Source organism: Sus scrofa, chromosome 13, assembly GCF_054392235.1.
Source record: "Sus scrofa isolate SSC_HxYL_T2T_F1_AM1 chromosome 13, Sscrofa_HxYL_maternal_Yorkshire_Landrace_v2.0, whole genome shotgun sequence".
Taxonomy (NCBI): Eukaryota; Metazoa; Chordata; class Mammalia; order Artiodactyla; family Suidae; genus Sus; species Sus scrofa.
The window spans coordinates 135,468,954-135,488,298 of NC_139395.1; the positions used below are offsets into that span (position 1 = coordinate 135,468,954).

Genomic DNA, 19,345 nt, shown 5'->3' on the forward strand with positions numbered 1-19,345 from the left:
TAAAGAGGAATTAAAGAGCAGGCTGTATTTGCTCACTTCTGGTAATTATTGACAATTACTAATAATATTAAATAAATATTAATGTTAAAATTAGTAAAGCATCAAGGTTTTGTTAAAGCAGGTATCAATAGCAGCAAATGCCTACTTTGAAGAATGCAAGTACTTTCTGGTATTCTCCCAGGTTGGATTTAGTGATGCATCTCCTTGGACTCATGCGGCATGGAGAAGCTTGAACTGAGATTCTTGGAAAAGGCAGAGAGGTCAAGAGGAAGAAAGGAAATCCAGGAAGAAGAGACTCCAAGGTTTCAATTGGAGACAAATTCCATCTACACATTCTACAAAGAGCCCCTATAAGAACTGTTAAGACCCTGAGATGCTCGTGTGTCCGTGATCTGGCCTCAAATAAGAAGAAGTTCTTTCTGGTTCTGGACCAGCACACCCACCCTGATGCTGAGGAGCATAAGAGCAAGTTTAGAGGTCAGTGATGGAGTATTCATTTTAGGAAAGATAATGGAGACAATATCAAAACTGCAAATGGAGTACTGTATCAGAGTTTAAGTAGCAACTTGATACAACACAACAGATGGAGCTAAAACTGATGTATGCAACCTAAAAACTGGCATTTCTCCAAATATAATCTTTAATTAATTAACACAGGAGAAAAGTTTCATTTTATTGTCTGACATATCAAAACAATTCAATAAAGTAAAAACAAGATGCCATTCATAATTCTAGTGCAACTTGTGGAGCATTCAGACATTGAAATTGTCATTAATTACTAAGTTAGAGTAAGGCCTATTCATTAGAAGTCACATGATTATATTATTCAAGGTTAAATTAGATTTACACCTTTATGTGCAGGTACATTAGTAAAAACAACATATATAAAATAATACAGAGGAAATCATATACATACGTATGCGTTTGAAAAGTTTTTTTACCTTTCCTGTTGTGATTGGGAGGGCCTTTTTTTTCTTTTTCTTTTTTTTTTTTTTTTTGCTATTTTAGGGCCACACCTGCAGCACATGGAGGTTCCCAGGCTAGGGGTCTAATTGGAGCTGTAGCCGCCGGCCTACACCACAGCCACAGCAACGCGGGATCCAAGCCTCGTCTGCAACCTACACCACAGCTCAGGGCAACACCAGATCCTTAACCCACTGAGCTAGGCCAGCGATCGAACCCGAAACCTCATGGTTCCTAGTCGGATTCATTTCTGTTGCACCATGACGGGAACTCCAAGATTGTGTCCCTGTTAATAACTTAGTTCTAAAACAGCACCCGGGCCTTAAACTATGAACTCCTTGAGTACAAGGTCTGTGGGAATGTAAGCCCAGGCACCGAGCACAATGTCTAGCATTTGCTTAATGCCCAAAAAACATTTTTATAACTGGACAAAAAAAATGACGGTGGATGGAGTTCCAGTCATGGTGTAGCAGAAAGGAATCTGACTAGGAATCATGAGGTTGCACGTTCGATCCCTGGCCTTGCTCAGTGGGTTAAGGATCTGGCGTTGCCGTGAGCTGTGGTATAGGTCGCAGGCATGGCTCGGATCCCGTGTTGCTGTGGCTGTGGTGTAGGCCGGCGGCTACAGCTCTGATTAGACCCCTAGCCTGGGAACCTCCATGTGCCTTGGGTGCAGCCCTAAAAAGACAAAAAAAAAAAAAAAAAAGACAAAAAATGAGGGTGGGGGGAAAGAGCTAGAATGTAGCATCTGGACCAGAATAGGAAAGCCCTTAATAAGACTTTATGGATGAGTCTTCTAAAACTATCAATAATATATTGACTGTACGGACAGATTTATGATATATTTGACTAGGAATTATCCAGAGGAAATGAATCTACCTCACCAGAACAGCAACATTAAATAGTCTGTAAAGTCTTTGAGTAAATCAGTACTATAGAAGAAAATACCTCTATTTTCTTACCAAGTAAATCTTTTTTATCCCCTTTTTACTCATAAAAGTCCAATTTACCACTCTAGAAGATTCTCTGATTTCTTCATTAGTCACTTAAAAGCTGTTTACATTTTATAGAATAGCTGGGCAAGCAAACAAATATTTGAGCTCTTGAACTTCACAAACTGAGACACTGCCCTACAGAAGAATACAGTGTCATAGGGAAGGAAGACAGACATTAAACAGATACAGGAAACAATTACATGACTACCAGTGTGCAGAGTACCTGGAGAGGTATGGGGCACCAGGAATGCTTAATGGAGAGAGTGTAGAACTACCTGAACAGCTGACTTGGCACTTGCTTGGGGCTCCTGCCGAAGCTCAAGAAAAAAGAGAGAGACCAGGGCAGCATGTGGGTGAGAGAGACAGGGAGATAACTGGAATCAGAAGAAAATCTAGAGGAGTTCCTGTTGTGGCTCAGTGGGTTAATGATCTTGCATTGCTGCAGCTGCAGTGTGGGTCACAGCTGTGGCTCGGATTTGATCCCTGGCCTAGGAACTTTCATATGCCTTGAGTGTGGGCAAAGAGAGAGAGAATCTAAAAAGTTCTTTGGGATATGTACATATTTTGTTGTATGTCATTTCAAAAAAAAGATTAATGTTTCACTCTTTTTTGTGTGTGTTTGAATTTATACTTAGGTGGGAAGGAGCAGCCACTAGGATCTTTTAAGTACTTTGGGTTTATAAATGTCTTAACCCAACTTTGAAAGGGGAGCTGACCTTTTCTGAAGGGTAACTTTTAAGCCAAGACTTAAATGATGAAGAAGAATTCGTCAAGTAAGAAGATAGAGGATATCAGAAGAGATTTCCAAACAGAGGTACATGCAGAAGTGTGAAATGACTCAAAAGACCCAATGAGACCACAGCCCCATTCATCACTCTCCTCTCCTCTGTAGAAAGTCATTTCCAAAGGCTGACTCATCCAGATCATGTCACACATACACAACAAATGGCCATCTTCCTAGGAGAGCCAAGTCGGGATATTAACCACAGGCTGGTGGGTAATCACAGTAACAGATACAGTTTCAGTTTGGCACAGTTTTATTTACGTAACACAAAAATTTCTGAACACATACTATGTGCCAGTCTCTAGGTTACCTAAGGACCTCCTTCTCAGGGTTCTTGTAGGTCCACTGCCAGGTCTCAAGCTCTCTCCAGTTGAGATCTTCCTCTCACCTGGCTCCCTAACAAGTCCGGTTTCTCCTGGCTGCCTTCTGTTTCTGCCTTCACATCCTATCTCCCCTAACCCAACCACTGACCTCGGTCCATCCCAGAGCCCTTCTTCTCAGCCTCCCTGAGCACAAAGGCAGCAAAAGGCTTTATACTTGTTATCCAGGATTCTGCCCCACTCCTCCCTCACCTGTTCTTTGACAACAAATATGCTCTTGCTGTTATTACTGTGAATCTCCCACACCCTTCCTTAGTGGTAAGCAATTACTAAAAACCCCTTGAACAAGTAGCTACTTTCTTCCTGTTTCCCATACAGAAGTCTCTTTGAATTAGTATTTCTCAATACACAACTTAACCCATTCTACTTCTTGCAACCTTAACGAACACAGTTCTTGATTTCTCTTTGACTCAGCATATTTTCTTCTTGCTCACATTTTTTTCCCCTTTCACATACTGCCTAACCTGACTTCAGCCTTTACTCATTGTTTTGTTTCTTTCCAGTTAATTTCTTACTTATACAAATTAACATCTACACTCATTGTAAAGTAGTGAAAATGCAATATGTAACTGTGGTGGAGATAAAGGAAGTCACATATTTTTTAGATTATTTGGGGCTCATTGTTATCTCATCTTAAAACTAATCTTTATGACTTATAATAGTGAATGATTGTCTTATAGTTTCCTTTATTCCTTCTATTCAGAAAAGATTGAAATGGCTTAACAAAATACACAAGGTATAATAAAGTATAAAGGAGGTGAAGTAACCCAGTCAAAGGGAAATTAAGAGTAGACAAAATAAGAAGTCAGGGTAAAAGTAATTCACAAAATGTACACTGTAGAGTCTGGGCACTTACCATATATAAGCAATTTTTAAAGTACCAACACAATGATAGCAGGAAGCACATTCAATTACATAATTCAAAATGCTCAGATAGTTCCCTGTGGCACAGCAGGTTAAGGATCTGGTGTTGCCACTGCAGTGGCTCGGGTCGCTGCTGTGGCACAGGTTGGTCCCTGGCCCGGGAACTTCCACATGCCACAGGTAGGGCCAAAAAAATGTTCAGAAGGTTATAAAACAAAGTGAGTTGCTCAAGAGAAGCAGACTCATTTGTGGTAATGAATTTCTGCAGGCTTTCATCAGAAGAACATAGTGTGATGAGTAAGCAGTGTTCTCAGCTGCACTTCCACAGCCAAAGCTGTCCTGGGGTTCTGAGCCTGCTACTCTCACATCTCTAGATTTAGGCTGCTCGCATGAGCCTAAGCTACAGTTCAATGAAAGTAACCACAGCAGGAGCCAAAACAAAACTATCTAAAGACAGATTTCAGATCATTTTTCTTTCTTCCTTCCTTTCTTTCTTTCTTTCTTTCTTTTTTCTTTTTGCCTTTTTTAGGGCTGCTTCCCATGGCATATGGAGGTTCCCAGGCTAGGGATCTAATCGGAGCTGTAGTCACCAGCCTATACCACAGCCACAGCATTGCAGGATCCAAACCACGTCTTGAACCTACACCACAGCTCATGACAATACCGGATCCTTAACCCACTGAGCGAGGCCAGGGATCAAATCCACAACCTCATAGTTCCTAGTCGGATTCGTTAACCTCTGAGCTACGATGGGAACTCCAAGATCATTTTTCTTTAATCAAAAGATAAAATTTATATCACTGAAAGAGAATGCATAGTTCTCAGGAAACTTCCATTAACTTTACTTCTCCCAGTTAAGCATTTCTGATAATATCACAAAGCAGACAGGTGTGCTGGCAATTTAGGGCATATTCATTTCCATTAGTATTCGGCAGAATTGGGGATAGGGTTAGCATGGTTTTATAAATTTAAGGAAACAGAGGGGAACTGAGGAAATATTTGTTAGCTAAGCCAAAGTCCTCCTCAGAAAAGAATTTTGGATCTATTCTAATACAGATAAAAGGGCAAATGCCAAGATTTTTCCATTGAACACGACTGTGATGGTTTGGCCTTGAAAATCTATGAAGCAGCTGTTAACACCTCCCTGTGCAATCTTTTTTTTTTTTCCATTTTTTAAATTGTGGTAAAATACACATACAAAATTTATCATCGTAACCATTTTTAAGCGTACAGTTCAGAACATATTTATGCTTTACATACTTGGACTTTTCAAGAAAGAGATCATTTTTATGGGCCCTAACTCTCACCGTGCCTTTAAGTTTCAGTTCTGTATAGGCATAAATAGCCAGAAATTGAAACTGGGTTCATATAACTTAGTCCATAACTGACATCTGTTTGAGAAATTTTTGTTTTTGTTTTTTGGTTTTTTTAGGGCCCTGCCCATGGCATATGGAAGTTCCCAGGCTAGGGGATAGGGTCAAATTGGAGCTGTAGCTGCTGGCCTATGCCACAGCCACAGCAACTTGGGATCTGAGCATCATCTGTGACCTACACCACAGCTCATGGCAGTGCTGGATCCTTAACCTACTGAGCAAGGCCAGGGATTAAACCTGGGTCCTCATGGATACTAGTAGGGTTGGTTACCACTAAGCCACAATGGGAACTCCTATTTGAGAAATTTTTAAGAAAAGTTGCAAATATGTAATGTGATATTGTTCCCAGTGAATTTCTGTACAAGATGATAAAATATGCAGTCCTGGTCAATACCGGAAAAGTCTGTTTTCTTTGCCTACTGGTCTGGAAATTCTGGAATGATAGTTAACCAGAAGGATACTACTTTTATTTTTGGCCTTGCCCACAGCATGTAGAGGTTCCTGGACCAGGGATCAAACTCATGCCACAGCAGCAATCCTGCAACTGTAGTGACAATGCTGGACCCTTGACCACCACAAGGGAACTCCAGAAGAAAATTGCCTTTTCCCCTCCCCCCTTTTTCAGCCCCAACCACAGCATATGGAAGTTCCCAGGCCAGGGACCTATGCCACAGCTGCAGCAACATGGGATTCTTAACCACTGCATGGAGCCGGGATCCAACAGAAATACCACAGAGACAAAGCAGATCATTAACCCACTGCACTACAGCGGGAACTCTGGAAACTACTTTTTGAGCATAATGATTTATAATCTACTAGATTTATTATTTTGAGAAAGTAGAAAGCTACCCTTAAAAAAATGAGAGCAGGAGTTCCTGCTGTGGTACAGTGGGTTAAGAGTCTGACTGCAGTGTCTCAGGTCACTGGGGAGGCTGGGTTTAATCCCCAGCCCTGCACAGTGGGTTAAAGGATCTGGAGTTCCTACAGCTGTGGCTCAGATTCAATTTCTGGTCCGGCAACTTCCATATGCCACAGGTGAGGCCATAGAAATAGATTTTAAAAATAAATGAATAATTAAAATGAGAGCAGATTCCAGGGCCCATCTGATGCCTCCATCAATGTAAAAATAAGGCAACAGGTTGGCAAGGCTCACCGTCCTCAAATCAGACTGAACGTTTCTGAAAGGCACACAACAAACTGTCCTGAGTCTAAAGGATGGTAGATCTTAATGCATAGCTTAGGATCTACTGAAATCATTCAGTATACCTTGTTTTATATCACTTTGATATTCCTGAACTACATAAAACAAGAGCTAGAATTTTGAACTTCACAAGCACATAGTCTATGCTTTCTACTGATGGTCCAAGATGTTTTTTTTCTCTCTTTTTTTTTTTTCCTGTCTTTTTGCCATTTCTTGGGCCACTCCCGCGGCATATGGAGGTTCCCAGGCTAGGGGTCGAATCAGAGCTGTAGCTGCCAGCCCACGCCAGAGCCACAGCAACGCAGGATCCAAGCCGCGTCCTTGACCCACACCACAGCTCAGGGCAACGCCGGATCCCCAACCCACTGAGCAAGGCCAGGGATCGAACCCGAAACCTCATGGTTCCTAGTCGGATTCGTTAACCACTGCACCACGATGGGAACTCCAGTATAGTTCTTAATTTCAAACTACCTTGGACTGTTATTTAACTTGCAGATTCCTCTCTGCAACTTCTCTTTCTAACTAGATTATAAACTCTCCCTAGAGAGAAGGGGCTCATCTTAAAAGCTGCATTTGTGGAGTTCCCCTTGTGGCGCAGTGGTTAACAAATCTGACTAGGAACTATGAGGTTATGGATTTGATCCCTGGCCTCCCTCAGTAGGTTAAGGATCTGGCGTTGCTGTGAGCTGTGGTGTAGGCTGGCAGCAACAACTCCAATTAGACCCCTAGCCTGGGAACCTCCATGTGCCGTGGGTGTGCCCCTGGAAAGACAGAAAAACAAAAAAAATTCAAAGGACTGATGGAATTAGACCATGCAAGACCTTATTGCAAGACCTTATTACAGGACCTTGAACACATAAATGATCCATGAATGGTAGTAATGTTTTATCACTATTACAGAAAAGTAAATGTATCTCAGATTTCTTTTTAGGGTTATAAAGCAAGTTTCAGTCATAAGAACAAAAACAAGATTACTTTTTATCTAGCTAAATTTGGTAAGTTGGGTTACTTATAATGTAAAATTCTTTTTTTTGTTTCTTTTTTTTTTTCTGCCATTTCTTGGGCCCCTCTGCGGCATATGGAGGTTCCCAGGCTAGGGGTCTAATCGGAGCTGTAGCTGCCAGCCTATGCCAGAGCCACAGCAACTCGGGATCCGAGCCGCGTCTGCAACCTACACCACAGCTCACGGCAACGCCGGATCGTTAACCCACTGAGCAAGGGCAGGGACCGAACCCACAACCTCATGGTTCCCAGTCGGATTCGTTAACCACTGCGCCACGACGGGAACTCCATAATGTAAAATTCTAATTCTGATTTTACAGATCATAAATACCCTTAAGGAAAGGCTCTATTTGTGGTGCTAGATAATCATTATATAATAAAGAATGTCTACTGAAACCAAAAGACTTGCCCAGCTCTGCTAATCTTTAGATTTCTGTTTTTGCTTAATGCAATTAAAAAAAACAAAAACAAAAACAAAACTCTCATGTGTTGAATGGTGAAGTGTGGTTTTTTTGTTTCTGTTTTTGTTTTTGTTTGTCTTTTTAGGGCTGCACCCGAAGCAAATGGAGATTCCCAGGCTAGGGGTCCAAACGAAGCTACAGCTGCCAGCCTACACCACAGCCACAGCAACTCCAGGATCTGAGCCACCTCTGGGACCTATACCACAGCTCAGGGCAGCCGGATCCTTAACCACTGAGCAATGCCGGGAATCGAACCTGCGGTCTCAGGTATGCTAGTCAGCTTTGTTTCAGCTGAGCTGTGATGGGAACTCCCCCAAAGTGTGTTTTAATTCAGCAAAATGCTGCACACACTAGGCATACAGTAACACTCAAGTTGTATAGGAGCCTGCTTTTGAACAAAGCCAGACCTGGAGCTTCATTTCAACCTTCTAGGTCAAGGCCTTGCTCCAGCTGCTTCCTACTGCTATTTAGCCACACCCTTATCTTACCTAGGTCTTGCTACTTATGGGGTGTTTTTGATTGCAGGAGTTTGGCAATTAACAGTAAACAACTACCTTCCCTCAGAAAGTATTTTTCTCCCTAATCTATTCAATTTGGCACTTGCAAGACAGAATATCTCGTCCATTGTCTGGGAAACACTGGTCCTACACTGGGCCAGGCACAAAGAAGTTGCATCTCCTTTCAAAATCACTTAAAGGTGATCACTGTTCCTCTAGCCCCAGTTCAGTCGTTTGCTAAAAAGAGCTGCATAGAGGCAAAGACTTTGGTAATTTAACTGAACCGCAACTGAAGACCTCCGGGGATTAACTTTCAGTCGCTACACTCCAGATTGCGCGTATGCGCATTGGGCGACTGGGGGAAGCAAAGAAGGCAGAAACAGACCTGCAACAGGAGGTAGAAACGTAGCAGTCAGCCAGAACCGCCCGTTTGGTAGACTGACACTCAGACGCGACTTAATCCTACCCTTGAAATAAGGGGGTGGGGGGCAGAGCTCCAACTCCGCTTCGGAACCCCGCCCTCTCCGCCAGCCCCGCCCATGCAGCCGAGCCCCGCTCCCTGACGGCTGCGAGGCGCGCCGGGCCCCTCGGTTCGCGCAATCCCTTTCGTCACATCCGGGGCGGGCCGGGGCGCCGGGGGCGGGCCCGGGTGGGGCCCGGGGCCGGGGGTGGGGTTGTGGCGGTGCTTCGGGTGACAACGGTCAATAATGAAGGTGGCTGCGGCTCGGCAGCAGGCTCGGCTGCGCCGGGTGGGGGCGGCGCCGGGGCCGCGCCTGTAGGACCTCGGGGCCGGCACGGCAAGATGCGGCCCCGGCGCGGGGAGTGAGGTGGTGGCGGCGGCGTCGAGCGGAACTTCAGCCAGAGGGGCTCTACTACTTCCCCCTCTGGCTCGTCGGCCTCCACTTGCAGCACCTCGGACCCCCAGTCCCGCGGGACCGGGAAGGCGACGGCGGGGGCATGTGGCGCTGGATTCGACAGCAGTTGGTAGGTGCCTCTGTCCCTCAGCTCCCGGACGCTCGATCCTGCTCGGCCTCTCGGGCCCGGGTGGCGGGGACGGGCCGGCGGCGCGGGCTCCCGGCTAGGCCGCGGCGGAGGCGGGCGCGGGTCCCGGAGCCGGCGAAGCCGCGCGCAGCCCCGGCACGCGTCTTGCCTCCGAGCCCGGGCTGCCGAGGCTGAGGCGGGAGGCGGCTGCTTGCTGCCCGCACTTCTCGGTTACTACCTCCTCCTCGCCTTTTATGGGCGGCTGCGGCCAGAAGCGGGGCCGGGGGTGGTCGGCGACCTCCTGAGGAACTAGGGCGAGGGAACGGAAAGAGAGTAGGTCTTGGGGAGAGAAAAGAGGTTTGTGTTTCCTGCCTCTAGCAATTTGGGACGCGTTTGAGTGGAGGGGAAGGACTTGTCTTCAGCCCCTTCTCACTGTTTTCAAGGTTGCCTAAAGGAGGGTAGCTTATCTAGTCTAACCACTCTCAACGAAAATGTTACCCAACGTCTGGGTGAGGGAAAGAAAGAATTTTCCAACACCCTGTCTAGTTTAGAAGATAAGTACGGTAGTTATGAAGGACTGTTTTCCTTTATACCTTGTCCTCACCCAACCCCAAGTGAAACTTGGAAGGCAAACCTTACTTTTTTCCGTTCTCCTCCAGGCGGTTTGGAGAAGACCGGTTGGGAACCAGTGCTTAACTTTTCAGTTTTATGGAACATTTGTAGAAAAATAGACTCTTAGAAAAGGGTGATTTAAGGCATATAAAAAGTGCCACCTTTCTCAGAATTAATTCACAGAGAAAAATTTCTTGCCTCCTGGCAACTACAGCCCTCAAAATACAGCAGTAAGGCATCAGTGACAATTAGGACAGAAATTGCTCCTGGCTGAAGAAGCCTAGCCTTGTCTCCATGTTGAGGTCTGTTACTGGTTGATGCTTAATTTCTAAATCGCATTAGTAATTAAATGCTTCTACGATCGGTGTTCTCATTTACTAATTCAAAAGGCAGTGAGGCAAAAATGATTTTCATGGGACTGTAAAGATTTTGTGGGACTAAAGCATTGATACCTCTATTTGCCTGCTCCAGAACATTTTTACGTTTAGACTAATGTATGCGGTTTCAGAGCCAGCCTTGTGTTAATTCATTTTGCTGTGGGAATCATTCTCCAAAAAAATCTTATAAATAAAACTACTGTTGCCTGCCACTCCCTCAGACAAATGCTAGCTCTCTATTTTTAGGTAATTGTGAATTCAGATATATGCCTTATTAGGAAACCAAGCTAATGATGCCATTATAATACCATATTGTTGTAATACTTCAGCTTCTTTGCAGTAAGCCACAGCTGGGTAACTTGACTCTCAGATGTTAATTATTATGGGTCTGATCTCATGCTTTTGGTTTTCCCATCTTCATGTGTGGAAGGCTTGTTTGATATTTTTGCGTGCTAGGAAGATCTTTTTTTTTTTTTTTTTTTTTTTGTCTTTTTGCTATTTCTTGGGCCGCTCCCGTTTTTGTTTGTTTGTTTGTTTTGTTTTTGTTTGTTTGTTTTGTCTTTTTGCTATTTCTTGGGCCGCTCCCACGGCATATGGAGGTTCCCAGGCTAGGGGTCTAAACCGGCCTACGCCAGAGCCACAGCAACGCGGGATCCGAGCCGCGTCTGCAACCTACACCACAGCTCACGGCAACGCCAGATCGTTAACCCACTGAGCAAGGGCAGGGATCGAACCCGCAACCTCATGGTTCCTAGTCGGATTCGTTAACCACTGTGCCACGACGGGAACTCAGGAAGATCATTTTTAAAGTGAGTCTCAAAGTTTGGTTTTTTTTTTTCCTAGTAGATTAAGACTACAGTTCTCAGTGTTAGATATTTTTGTTAGCCTGAATAAAATTCTGGTTGTATAACCAGTCTCATCTTCAGCGTAGGCAGTGTGGTAATGTTTTTAAAATGGCTTCAACTGAGCACAGCTGAAAGGAAGGGAAGGAAGTTGTGTGGTTAATTTACAAGACTACTGCCTTATGGAGTGGTTAACAAGTTGAACAAGTTGCTTTGCATAAAGAATGCCATCTCTGACATTAGTTGCTCACCTCACTGGTTTTACTTTTAAGTTATCAGATCTTCCAAGTAAGTAATCAGACCTGTGCCCATGTAGGACTTTGTCTCTCTGATTAAGTTTGTGCAGTCACTTAAGTCATACACTAAGGATAGTGGATACACAGTTTTATTATTCCAGTTATAAACAGCCATTCTAGTTACTATACCAGGAGTTAATTCAATTCAAAGTCTAGTTTAAATCATATTTTCATTTGCTCAATGGATTGAGTCTTTTAGCAGTAGGATCACTTAAAAATTCATATAAATGGGACACATTTGGAGAAATTAATAAACAGATCACAAAGACAGGTTTTTTGGAGTTATATTTATAATATAAATACAAATATAACTCAGTATACAAATACACTATATTCATTATATGACTCGATTTTCAACAGCTTATGCTGTAAGAAGTTTATTGTCATTTTGTTACAGAAGCAACTCCTGTGTTCTAGTAATTTTTCTCTACAGAAATGCTTGACTCCTTATCTCCACAAAGTGATTTCACTTGTTGACACAATGAGAAAAACTAGGAGGTGTCAGAAGGTTGATGTTTTCTTTTGCAGAAGTAGACTGAAAAGATTGGACTGTCCTTTCCTTTTTCTTTTCCATTTTGCTCTTTTTGGTCTTAAAATGCTAGTTATTTTACACCAGGAAAATTTTCTTATGATGTCTTTCTGGTACAATTAGTTTTATTTATAGTGTATTCATTTCTAACATCACATTATGTGTGTTAACTCATTAGAGATGACAGCACCTTGATTATAATAGTGGAAATGCCATTAGCTACTCACTATATACTAATATTTAGGTATTTATGGTAGCCATTAACCATTTGGCTATTAAAATTCTAATTAAATTTAAAATCTGTGGCTATTAGCTACCATATTGAACAGTTCAGAGTAGTATATTCATCATGACATAAAATTCTGTTGTACAACATTGCTTTAAACTTAAATGAAAATCTTTATCATTTCACATTTTAGTTGACATGTAGTATTTCTTTACAGGGCAATATAATGCTATGTTTTTAAAGCAGTCACTGTCACGTGGCTCGGATCCCGCGTTGCTGTGGCTCTGTCTTTGCTGTGGCTCTGTCGTAGGCCAGCAGCTACAGCTCCAATTAGACCCCTACCCTGGGAACCTCCATATGTCACGGGAGCGGCCCCAGAAAAAGGCAAAAAGACTAAAATAAAATAAAATAAAAAATAAAGCACTCACTGTGTGCAGACATAATAAGATAAATACTGGAGACACTGATCCCTAGTAGGTCAGTGAGGGCCTTGTTCATCTCTGAATGTTACATAGTATTCACACAGCACTTGACAGAAGAATACAAACTTATGCTAAATAAATGAATAGTTGAGAAAATAAAGTATGAATCCATAATACTGCGTCTGTGTTCAGTGATAAAGTGACAGAATTCAAGATTGACCTGTCCTGAAGAAAGCTAGAAAAGTACTGTAAGTTTACAAAAATACAACTTCATGTTGTCATTCTAGGATACAGTTTCTTTTCTTTCTTTCTTTTTCTTTTCTTTTTTTTTTTAGGGCTGCACTACGGCATGTGGAGGTTCCCAGGCTAGGGTTGAATCTGACGCTGTGGCCACTGGCCTGTGCCACAGCCACGCCAGATCTTAGCCGCATCTGTGACCTACACCACAGCTCACGGCAATGCTGGATTCTTAACCCACTGAGCGAGGCCTGGGATCGAACCCACAACCTCATGGTTCCTAGTCGGATTCATTTCTGCTGCACCATTGCGGGAACTGCAGAAACTGTATAATAAAAGAATGTAAAGTATCTTAAATTTTTTATATTGGTTACGTGTCATAATATTTTGGATTTATTTGGTAAAGTAAAATACTGCCATTTTACCTGTTTATTTTTACCTTTTTTAAAAAATGCAGTTACTAGAAATTTTTTAAATGATTTTTGTTTTTTCCATTATAGTTGGTTTACAGTGTTCTGTCAATTTTTCTACTGTACAGCAAAGTGACCCTGTCGCACACACACAAACACATGTATATACACATTCTTTTTCTCACGTTATCCTTCATCATGCTCCATCACAAGTGACTAGAGTTCCCAGTGCTATACAGCAGGATCTCATTGTTTACCCATTCCAGATGCAGCATTGTGCATCTGTTAACCCCAGATTCCCAGTCCATCCCACTCCTTCCCCTCCCCCTTGGCAACCACAAGTCTCTTCTCCAAGTCCATGAGTTTCTTTTCTGTGGAAAGGTTCATTTGTGCAGTGTATTAGATTCCAGATGTAAGTGATATCATATGGTATTTGTCATTCTCTTTCTGACTTAGTATGAGAGTCTCTAGTTCCATCCATGTTGCTGCAAATGGCATTGTTTTGTTCTTTTTGATGACTGAGTAGTATTCCATTTTGTATATACACTATGTGTTCTTAATCCATCCTTCTGTTGATGGACATTTAGGTTATTTCCATGCCTTGGCTATTGTTAATAGTGCTGCAGTGAACATATGGATGCATGTGTCTTTTTCAAGGAAAGTTTTGTCGGGATATATGCCCAAGAGTGGGATTGCTGGGTCATATGGTAGTTCTATATTTAGTTTTCTGAGGTACCTCCATACTGTTTTCCATAGTGGTTGTAACAATTTAGAAAATTTTAAATTACATATATGGCTTACATTTGTGGCTGATATTTCTACTGGTGCTGCTGTATAAGCATTAAAAGCCCATGGGGAGTTCCCCTGTGGCACAGTGAGTTAAGGATCCAGCATTGTCACTGCAGCAACTTGGGTTTAGACTAGACTGTAAATATCTTAGAGCAGGGGCCGTATTTTGTTCATCTGTATAGCCCCTGAACTCAAAAAAGCAGCTGGCCCGTTGTAGGTACTCACCCACCAAATGTTGGTTGACTAAATGAATGAGTATCCGATTTATTTCAGCATCAGTTTGGAAGTACCTGTGTTCTTTGCCCTTCTCTCAAGGAATGAATGGAGGAGTTGGAAAGGAAAGCACAGGCCTATGGTGGTATTATTTTGGTGTGGCTAAGTACCTTTTAACCTCAAAAATTAATGTTTAAGATCCTAGATCCTAGAATATTTGCTTCTTTTATCTCTGTTCAGACATATAATCTCAGGTACCCATTTTTTGATTGAGTTAGGTCAAACATTAGTGGAATTCCAGGTATCAAGCAGCACTGAAGTAGGGACCTTGCCCCAATCCCAATCCCCCAAAGAACCTTTTTTTTTTTAATAGCTTTTTTAGGGCCACATCCACAGCATATTGGAGTTCCCAGGCTAGAAGTTGAATTGGAGCTGTAGCTGCTGGACTGCAACACAGCCACAGCAACCCTGGATCCCAAATGCAACTGCGATCTATACCACAGCTCACAGCAATGCTAGATCCTTAACCCACTGAGCAAGACCAGGGATCAAATCTGCATCTGCATGAATACTAGGTGGGTTTCTTACCACTGAGCCACAACCACAAACCCCCAAAGAACCGTATTGATTGCCACTATCATTGTTAAATATCCCTTCTCTCCCTGCAGTCAGTTTTGAACATAGCAGCCAGAGTGATCTTATTAAAGCACAAGTTAGATCATGTAATTCCTCTGTTTAAAACCTCTGAGGGGAGTTCCCGTCATGGCGCAGTGGCTAACGAATCAGACTAGGAACTCTGAGGTTGCGGGTTCGGTCCCTGCCCTTGCTCAGTGGGTTAACGATCCGGTGTTGCCGTGAGCTGTGGTGTAGGTTGCTGACGCGTCTCGGATCCTGTGTTGCTGTGGCTCTGGTGTAGGCCGGCGGCTACAGCTCCGATTCAACCCCTAGCGTGGAAACTCCATATGCTGCGGGAGCGGCCCAAAGAAATAGCAAAAAGACAAAAACAAAAACCTCTAAGGACTTGCCTTCTTGCTCAGAGTAAAAGCCAGAGTCTCTGCTGGATCTGTATCCATCCCCCTCCCCAAACCACTTCTCACCTCCCATCATTCTTCGCTCACTTTGCTTTATCCACACAGATCTTGATATTCATCATAGAGAAGTGCCACAAGCATACTTCAATCTTATGATTTTTGTCCTGGTTGTCACCTCTGCTGGAATGTTCTTCCCCCAGTTAGCTGCTGGCTCCTTCACTCCCTTCATGTCATTATTCAAATGTTACCTATCAGTGAGGCCTTTTTTGGTCATTCAGTATAAAATTTTAAACAGCCACCCCATACTTCCCTATCCCCTTCCCACTTTTTAAATTTCTCTTAGCACTTAGCACTGTTAAACATATTCTGTATTTTACCTGTCTCACTTATGTCATGAAGGCAAGGATTTTTGTTTGTTTTGTTTTAGTTCTCCATATAACAAAAGCTGTTTCTCAACTCTATCTACTTTTAGGTAACACTATTTCTTTCACATTTATTTACTTATTCACTCAAACATTTTCTGAACTAGTACTCTGTGATAGCTTATTGCTATGCTCTGAAACTACCAAAATGAAACAGTTCCTGCCCTAGACATTCTTCTAGTACTAATGCATATTTGAACTGTTGTCAATTTTTTTCCCTATTAAAAAAAAAAAAAAGGTTGTAGAGACCATTCTTGTTTGTTTATTTATTTATTCATTTGTTTAGTTTTGCTTTTTAGGGCAGCACCTGTGGCATATGGAGGTTCCCAGGTTAGGGGTCTAGTTGGAGCCACAGCTCACCGCAACACTGGATCCTTAACCCACTGAGCAAGGTCAGGGATCGAACCCACAACTTCATGGTTCCTAGTTGGATTTGTTTCTGCTGAGCCACGACAGGAACTCCCCTATGTTTTTTTGTTTGCTTTTTAGGGCCACACTCGCGGCATATGGAGATTCCCAGGCTAGGGTCCAGTCGGAGCTACAGCTGCCAGCCTACGCCACAGCCGCAGCAACTCCAGATCCAAGCCAAGTCTATGACCTACACCACAGCTCATAGCAAGGCCGGATCCTTAAGCCACTGATCAGGCCAGGAATCGAACGCACAACCTCATGGTTCCTAGTAAGATTCATTTCCGCTGAGCCACAACGGGAACTCCTCCTATGTTTTTGTTTTTGGTTTTTGGCTTTTTGAGGGCCGCACTCTCGGCATGTGGAGGTTCCCAGGCTAGGGGTCAGATCGGAGCTGTAGCTACCAGCCTACGCCATAGCCACAGCAACACCAGATCCGAGCCGTGTTTGCGACCTACACCACAGCTCACGGCAACGCTGGGTCCTTGACCTACTGAGACAGGCCAGGGATCAAACCCGAAACCTCATGGTTCCTATTCGGATTCCTTTCCCCTGCAACATGATGGGAACTCCCCCCTTTTTTTTTTGATTGGAATATCTAGAAGTGAAATTGTTGGGTTATGGAGTGTGCACATTATAGCTATTGCTAGATATTGCCAAGTCAACACTTTGTACTGTCAGACTTGAAAAACTTAGCAGGAGTTCCCATGGTGACTCAGCCAAAACGAACTGACTGGGATTGGGTTCAGTCCCTGGCCTCAATCAGTGAGTTAAGGATCCAGCGTTGCTGTGAGCTGTGGTGTAAGTCACAGGCCTGACTTGGATCCTGCATTGCTGTGGCTGTGGCATAGGCTGGCAGCTCCATTCCACCACCGATAGCCTGGGAACTTGCATGTGCTGCACCTGCGGCCCAAAAAAAGAAAAAATTTACCAATCTGATGAGTGTGACAGGTAGCTCATTTTGCCCTAATTGTATTTTCCTGATTGCTAGAGAGATTCAGATGTCCTGTATTTCATTCATATGACTAGATTATCCATTTTTTCTATTGAGTGGTTTGTTTTTTCCTTGTTAGTTTCTTCTGTGGTATGAATGCCCATTCTTTGTTGTATATATTGTAAATATCTTCTTCTAGTCTTTCGCTTGTATTTAACTTTGTTGATGGTGTCTTTTTCAATATTTTAAATTTATTTTTAGGTGAATTTTATCAGGTGAATGATTTCTGCTTTTTATTGTTTAGGAATTCATTTTGTATACTAAGGTCATAAAACTATTTTTGTAGCATTTCCTTCAAGTTGTCTTAAAATTTAGTTTTACAACATTTGGGTCTTTAACATACCTGGAATTTATTTTTGTATATGGATAAAGTAGGGAAATTAGAAAAGGCAAAAAATAAATAAATTTAGGAGTTCCCATCATGGCTCAGTGGTTAACGAATCCAACTAGGAACCATGAGGTTATGGATTCGATCCCTGGCCTTGCTCAGTGGGTTAAGGATCCCACGTTGCTGTGGCTCTGGCATAGGCCAGCAGCTACAGCTCCGATTAGAGCCCTAGCCTGGGAACCTCCATATGCCACAGGAGTAGCCTTAGAAAAGGCCAAAAAAAAAAAAAGATAAAGTAGAGAATTTGTTTTCTCCCGTATGGGAAGTTATTTGTCCCAGTTCCCTTACTGAATGAGCCCTCACTCCCCCACCAACCTGTGTTTGCCTTCTCTGTCACATACCAGGGTTCTCTTTCATAATGTATTCTCTTTTTAGATTTTCTATTCTGTTTTATACATCTGTTGATCTGTTGGTGCACCAAAAATGCACTATCATAATGACAGTAGCTTATGGTAAGTCTTGATAGTTATCTGGCCAGGCAGAACCCTAATCCCTTTTTTTTTCTCTAGAAATGCTTTGGATCTTTACTCTTCCGTATGCTCTTATTTATAATCAGTTTGTTTAGTTCTGTGGAAAATCTTTGATTTTGATTGGCTTTGCATTAAATTTGTTAAGTTTCAATTCATGTTTTTCCCTTTGATCATATAGAAACTATGGATTGTATTTTTATCCTTTTTTTTTTTTTTTTTAGCTATGCCTATATATTGAGCATCCCTATCAACCTACACATTGTGTGTGTGTGTGTGTATATATATACATATATATATATATATATATTTTTTTTTTTTTTTTTGCTTTTTAGGGCTGCACCTGCAGCATATGGAAGTTCCCAGGCCAAGGGTCGAATCACAGCTGCAGCTGCCAGCCTATGCCACAGCTACAGCAATGCAGGATCCAAGACTTACCTGCAGCCTATACCACAGCTCATGGCAGCACTGGACCCTTAACCCACTAAGTGAGGCCAGGGATCAAACCTACATCCTCATGGATACTAGTTGGGTTTGTTACTGCTGAGCCTCATTGGGAACTCTAAGGGACTGAGAAGATTTTTACTTTAGTATTCCCTCTCACTTTCCACATTACTATTACACAATAGTTTAGCTCTTTTTTTTTCCTTTACCAGCTTTATTGAGAAATAACTCACATACCATTCAGTTTGTTCTTTAAAGTATACAGTTCAGTTCTTCATTATATGCTTTGAGTTCTGCACTCATGACCACACTCTTAATTTTCAAACTTTTTTTTTTGGCCACACCTGAAGCATGTGGAACTTCCCTGGCCAGGAATCAAAACTGTGCCACAGCAGCAACCCAAGGTGCTGCAGCAACAGCTCCAGATCTTTAACCCAGTATGCCACAAAGGAATTCCAAATTTTAGAGCATTTTTATACCCCCTAAAAAAGACTCCCTGCGCATTAAAGGAGACTTGCTACCCATTAACTTTCATTCTCCATTCCCCCAAGCCACTAGCCCCTATCAATCATTAATCTGCTTTCTGTCTGTGTAGATTTGCCTCCTCTAGACATTTCGTATAAATGGCATCATACAATATGAGGTATTTTGTGACTGTCTTCTTTTCATCTACGATAATGTTTCAAGGTTCATCTGTGTTGTAACGTGTCAGTGCTTTATTTCTTTTTATTGACAAA

The 19,345-nt window shown here is 42.5% G+C and overlaps 1 protein-coding gene and 1 long non-coding RNA gene across 60 annotated transcripts in view; both read left to right on the top strand.

The window, feature by feature from the left end:
* The window catches only part of LOC106508004 (uncharacterized), a 98,522-nt gene extending 92,770 nt beyond the window's left edge, over positions 1-5,752 (top strand). For 5 of the 10 annotated variants that reach the window (XR_014824413.1, XR_014824416.1, XR_014824415.1 and 2 more), the window contains 2 exons: positions 182-477; positions 2,594-5,752. This is a non-coding gene — a long non-coding RNA (uncharacterized LOC106508004). Of the gene's footprint in view, positions 1-181; positions 730-2,593 lie in introns of those variants that run through there. The other 5 variants (XR_001304490.3, XR_014824414.1, XR_002337763.2 and 2 more) reach the window with 2 other exon arrangements.
* A 3,452-nt stretch (positions 5,753-9,204) lies between these two features.
* Positions 9,205-19,345, top strand: part of ATP11B (ATPase phospholipid transporting 11B (putative)) — a 143,458-nt gene continuing 133,317 nt past the window's right edge. For all 50 annotated transcript variants that reach the window (XR_002337765.2, XR_014824398.1, XR_014824406.1 and 47 more), the window contains exon 1: positions 9,205-9,504. Coding sequence is in view for 15 of the 50 variants with exons in the window: in XM_021069876.2 (XP_020925535.1) it covers positions 9,478-9,504 (27 nt within the window). In the remaining 35 variants the exon portion in view is untranslated. The remainder of the gene's footprint in view (positions 9,505-19,345) is intronic.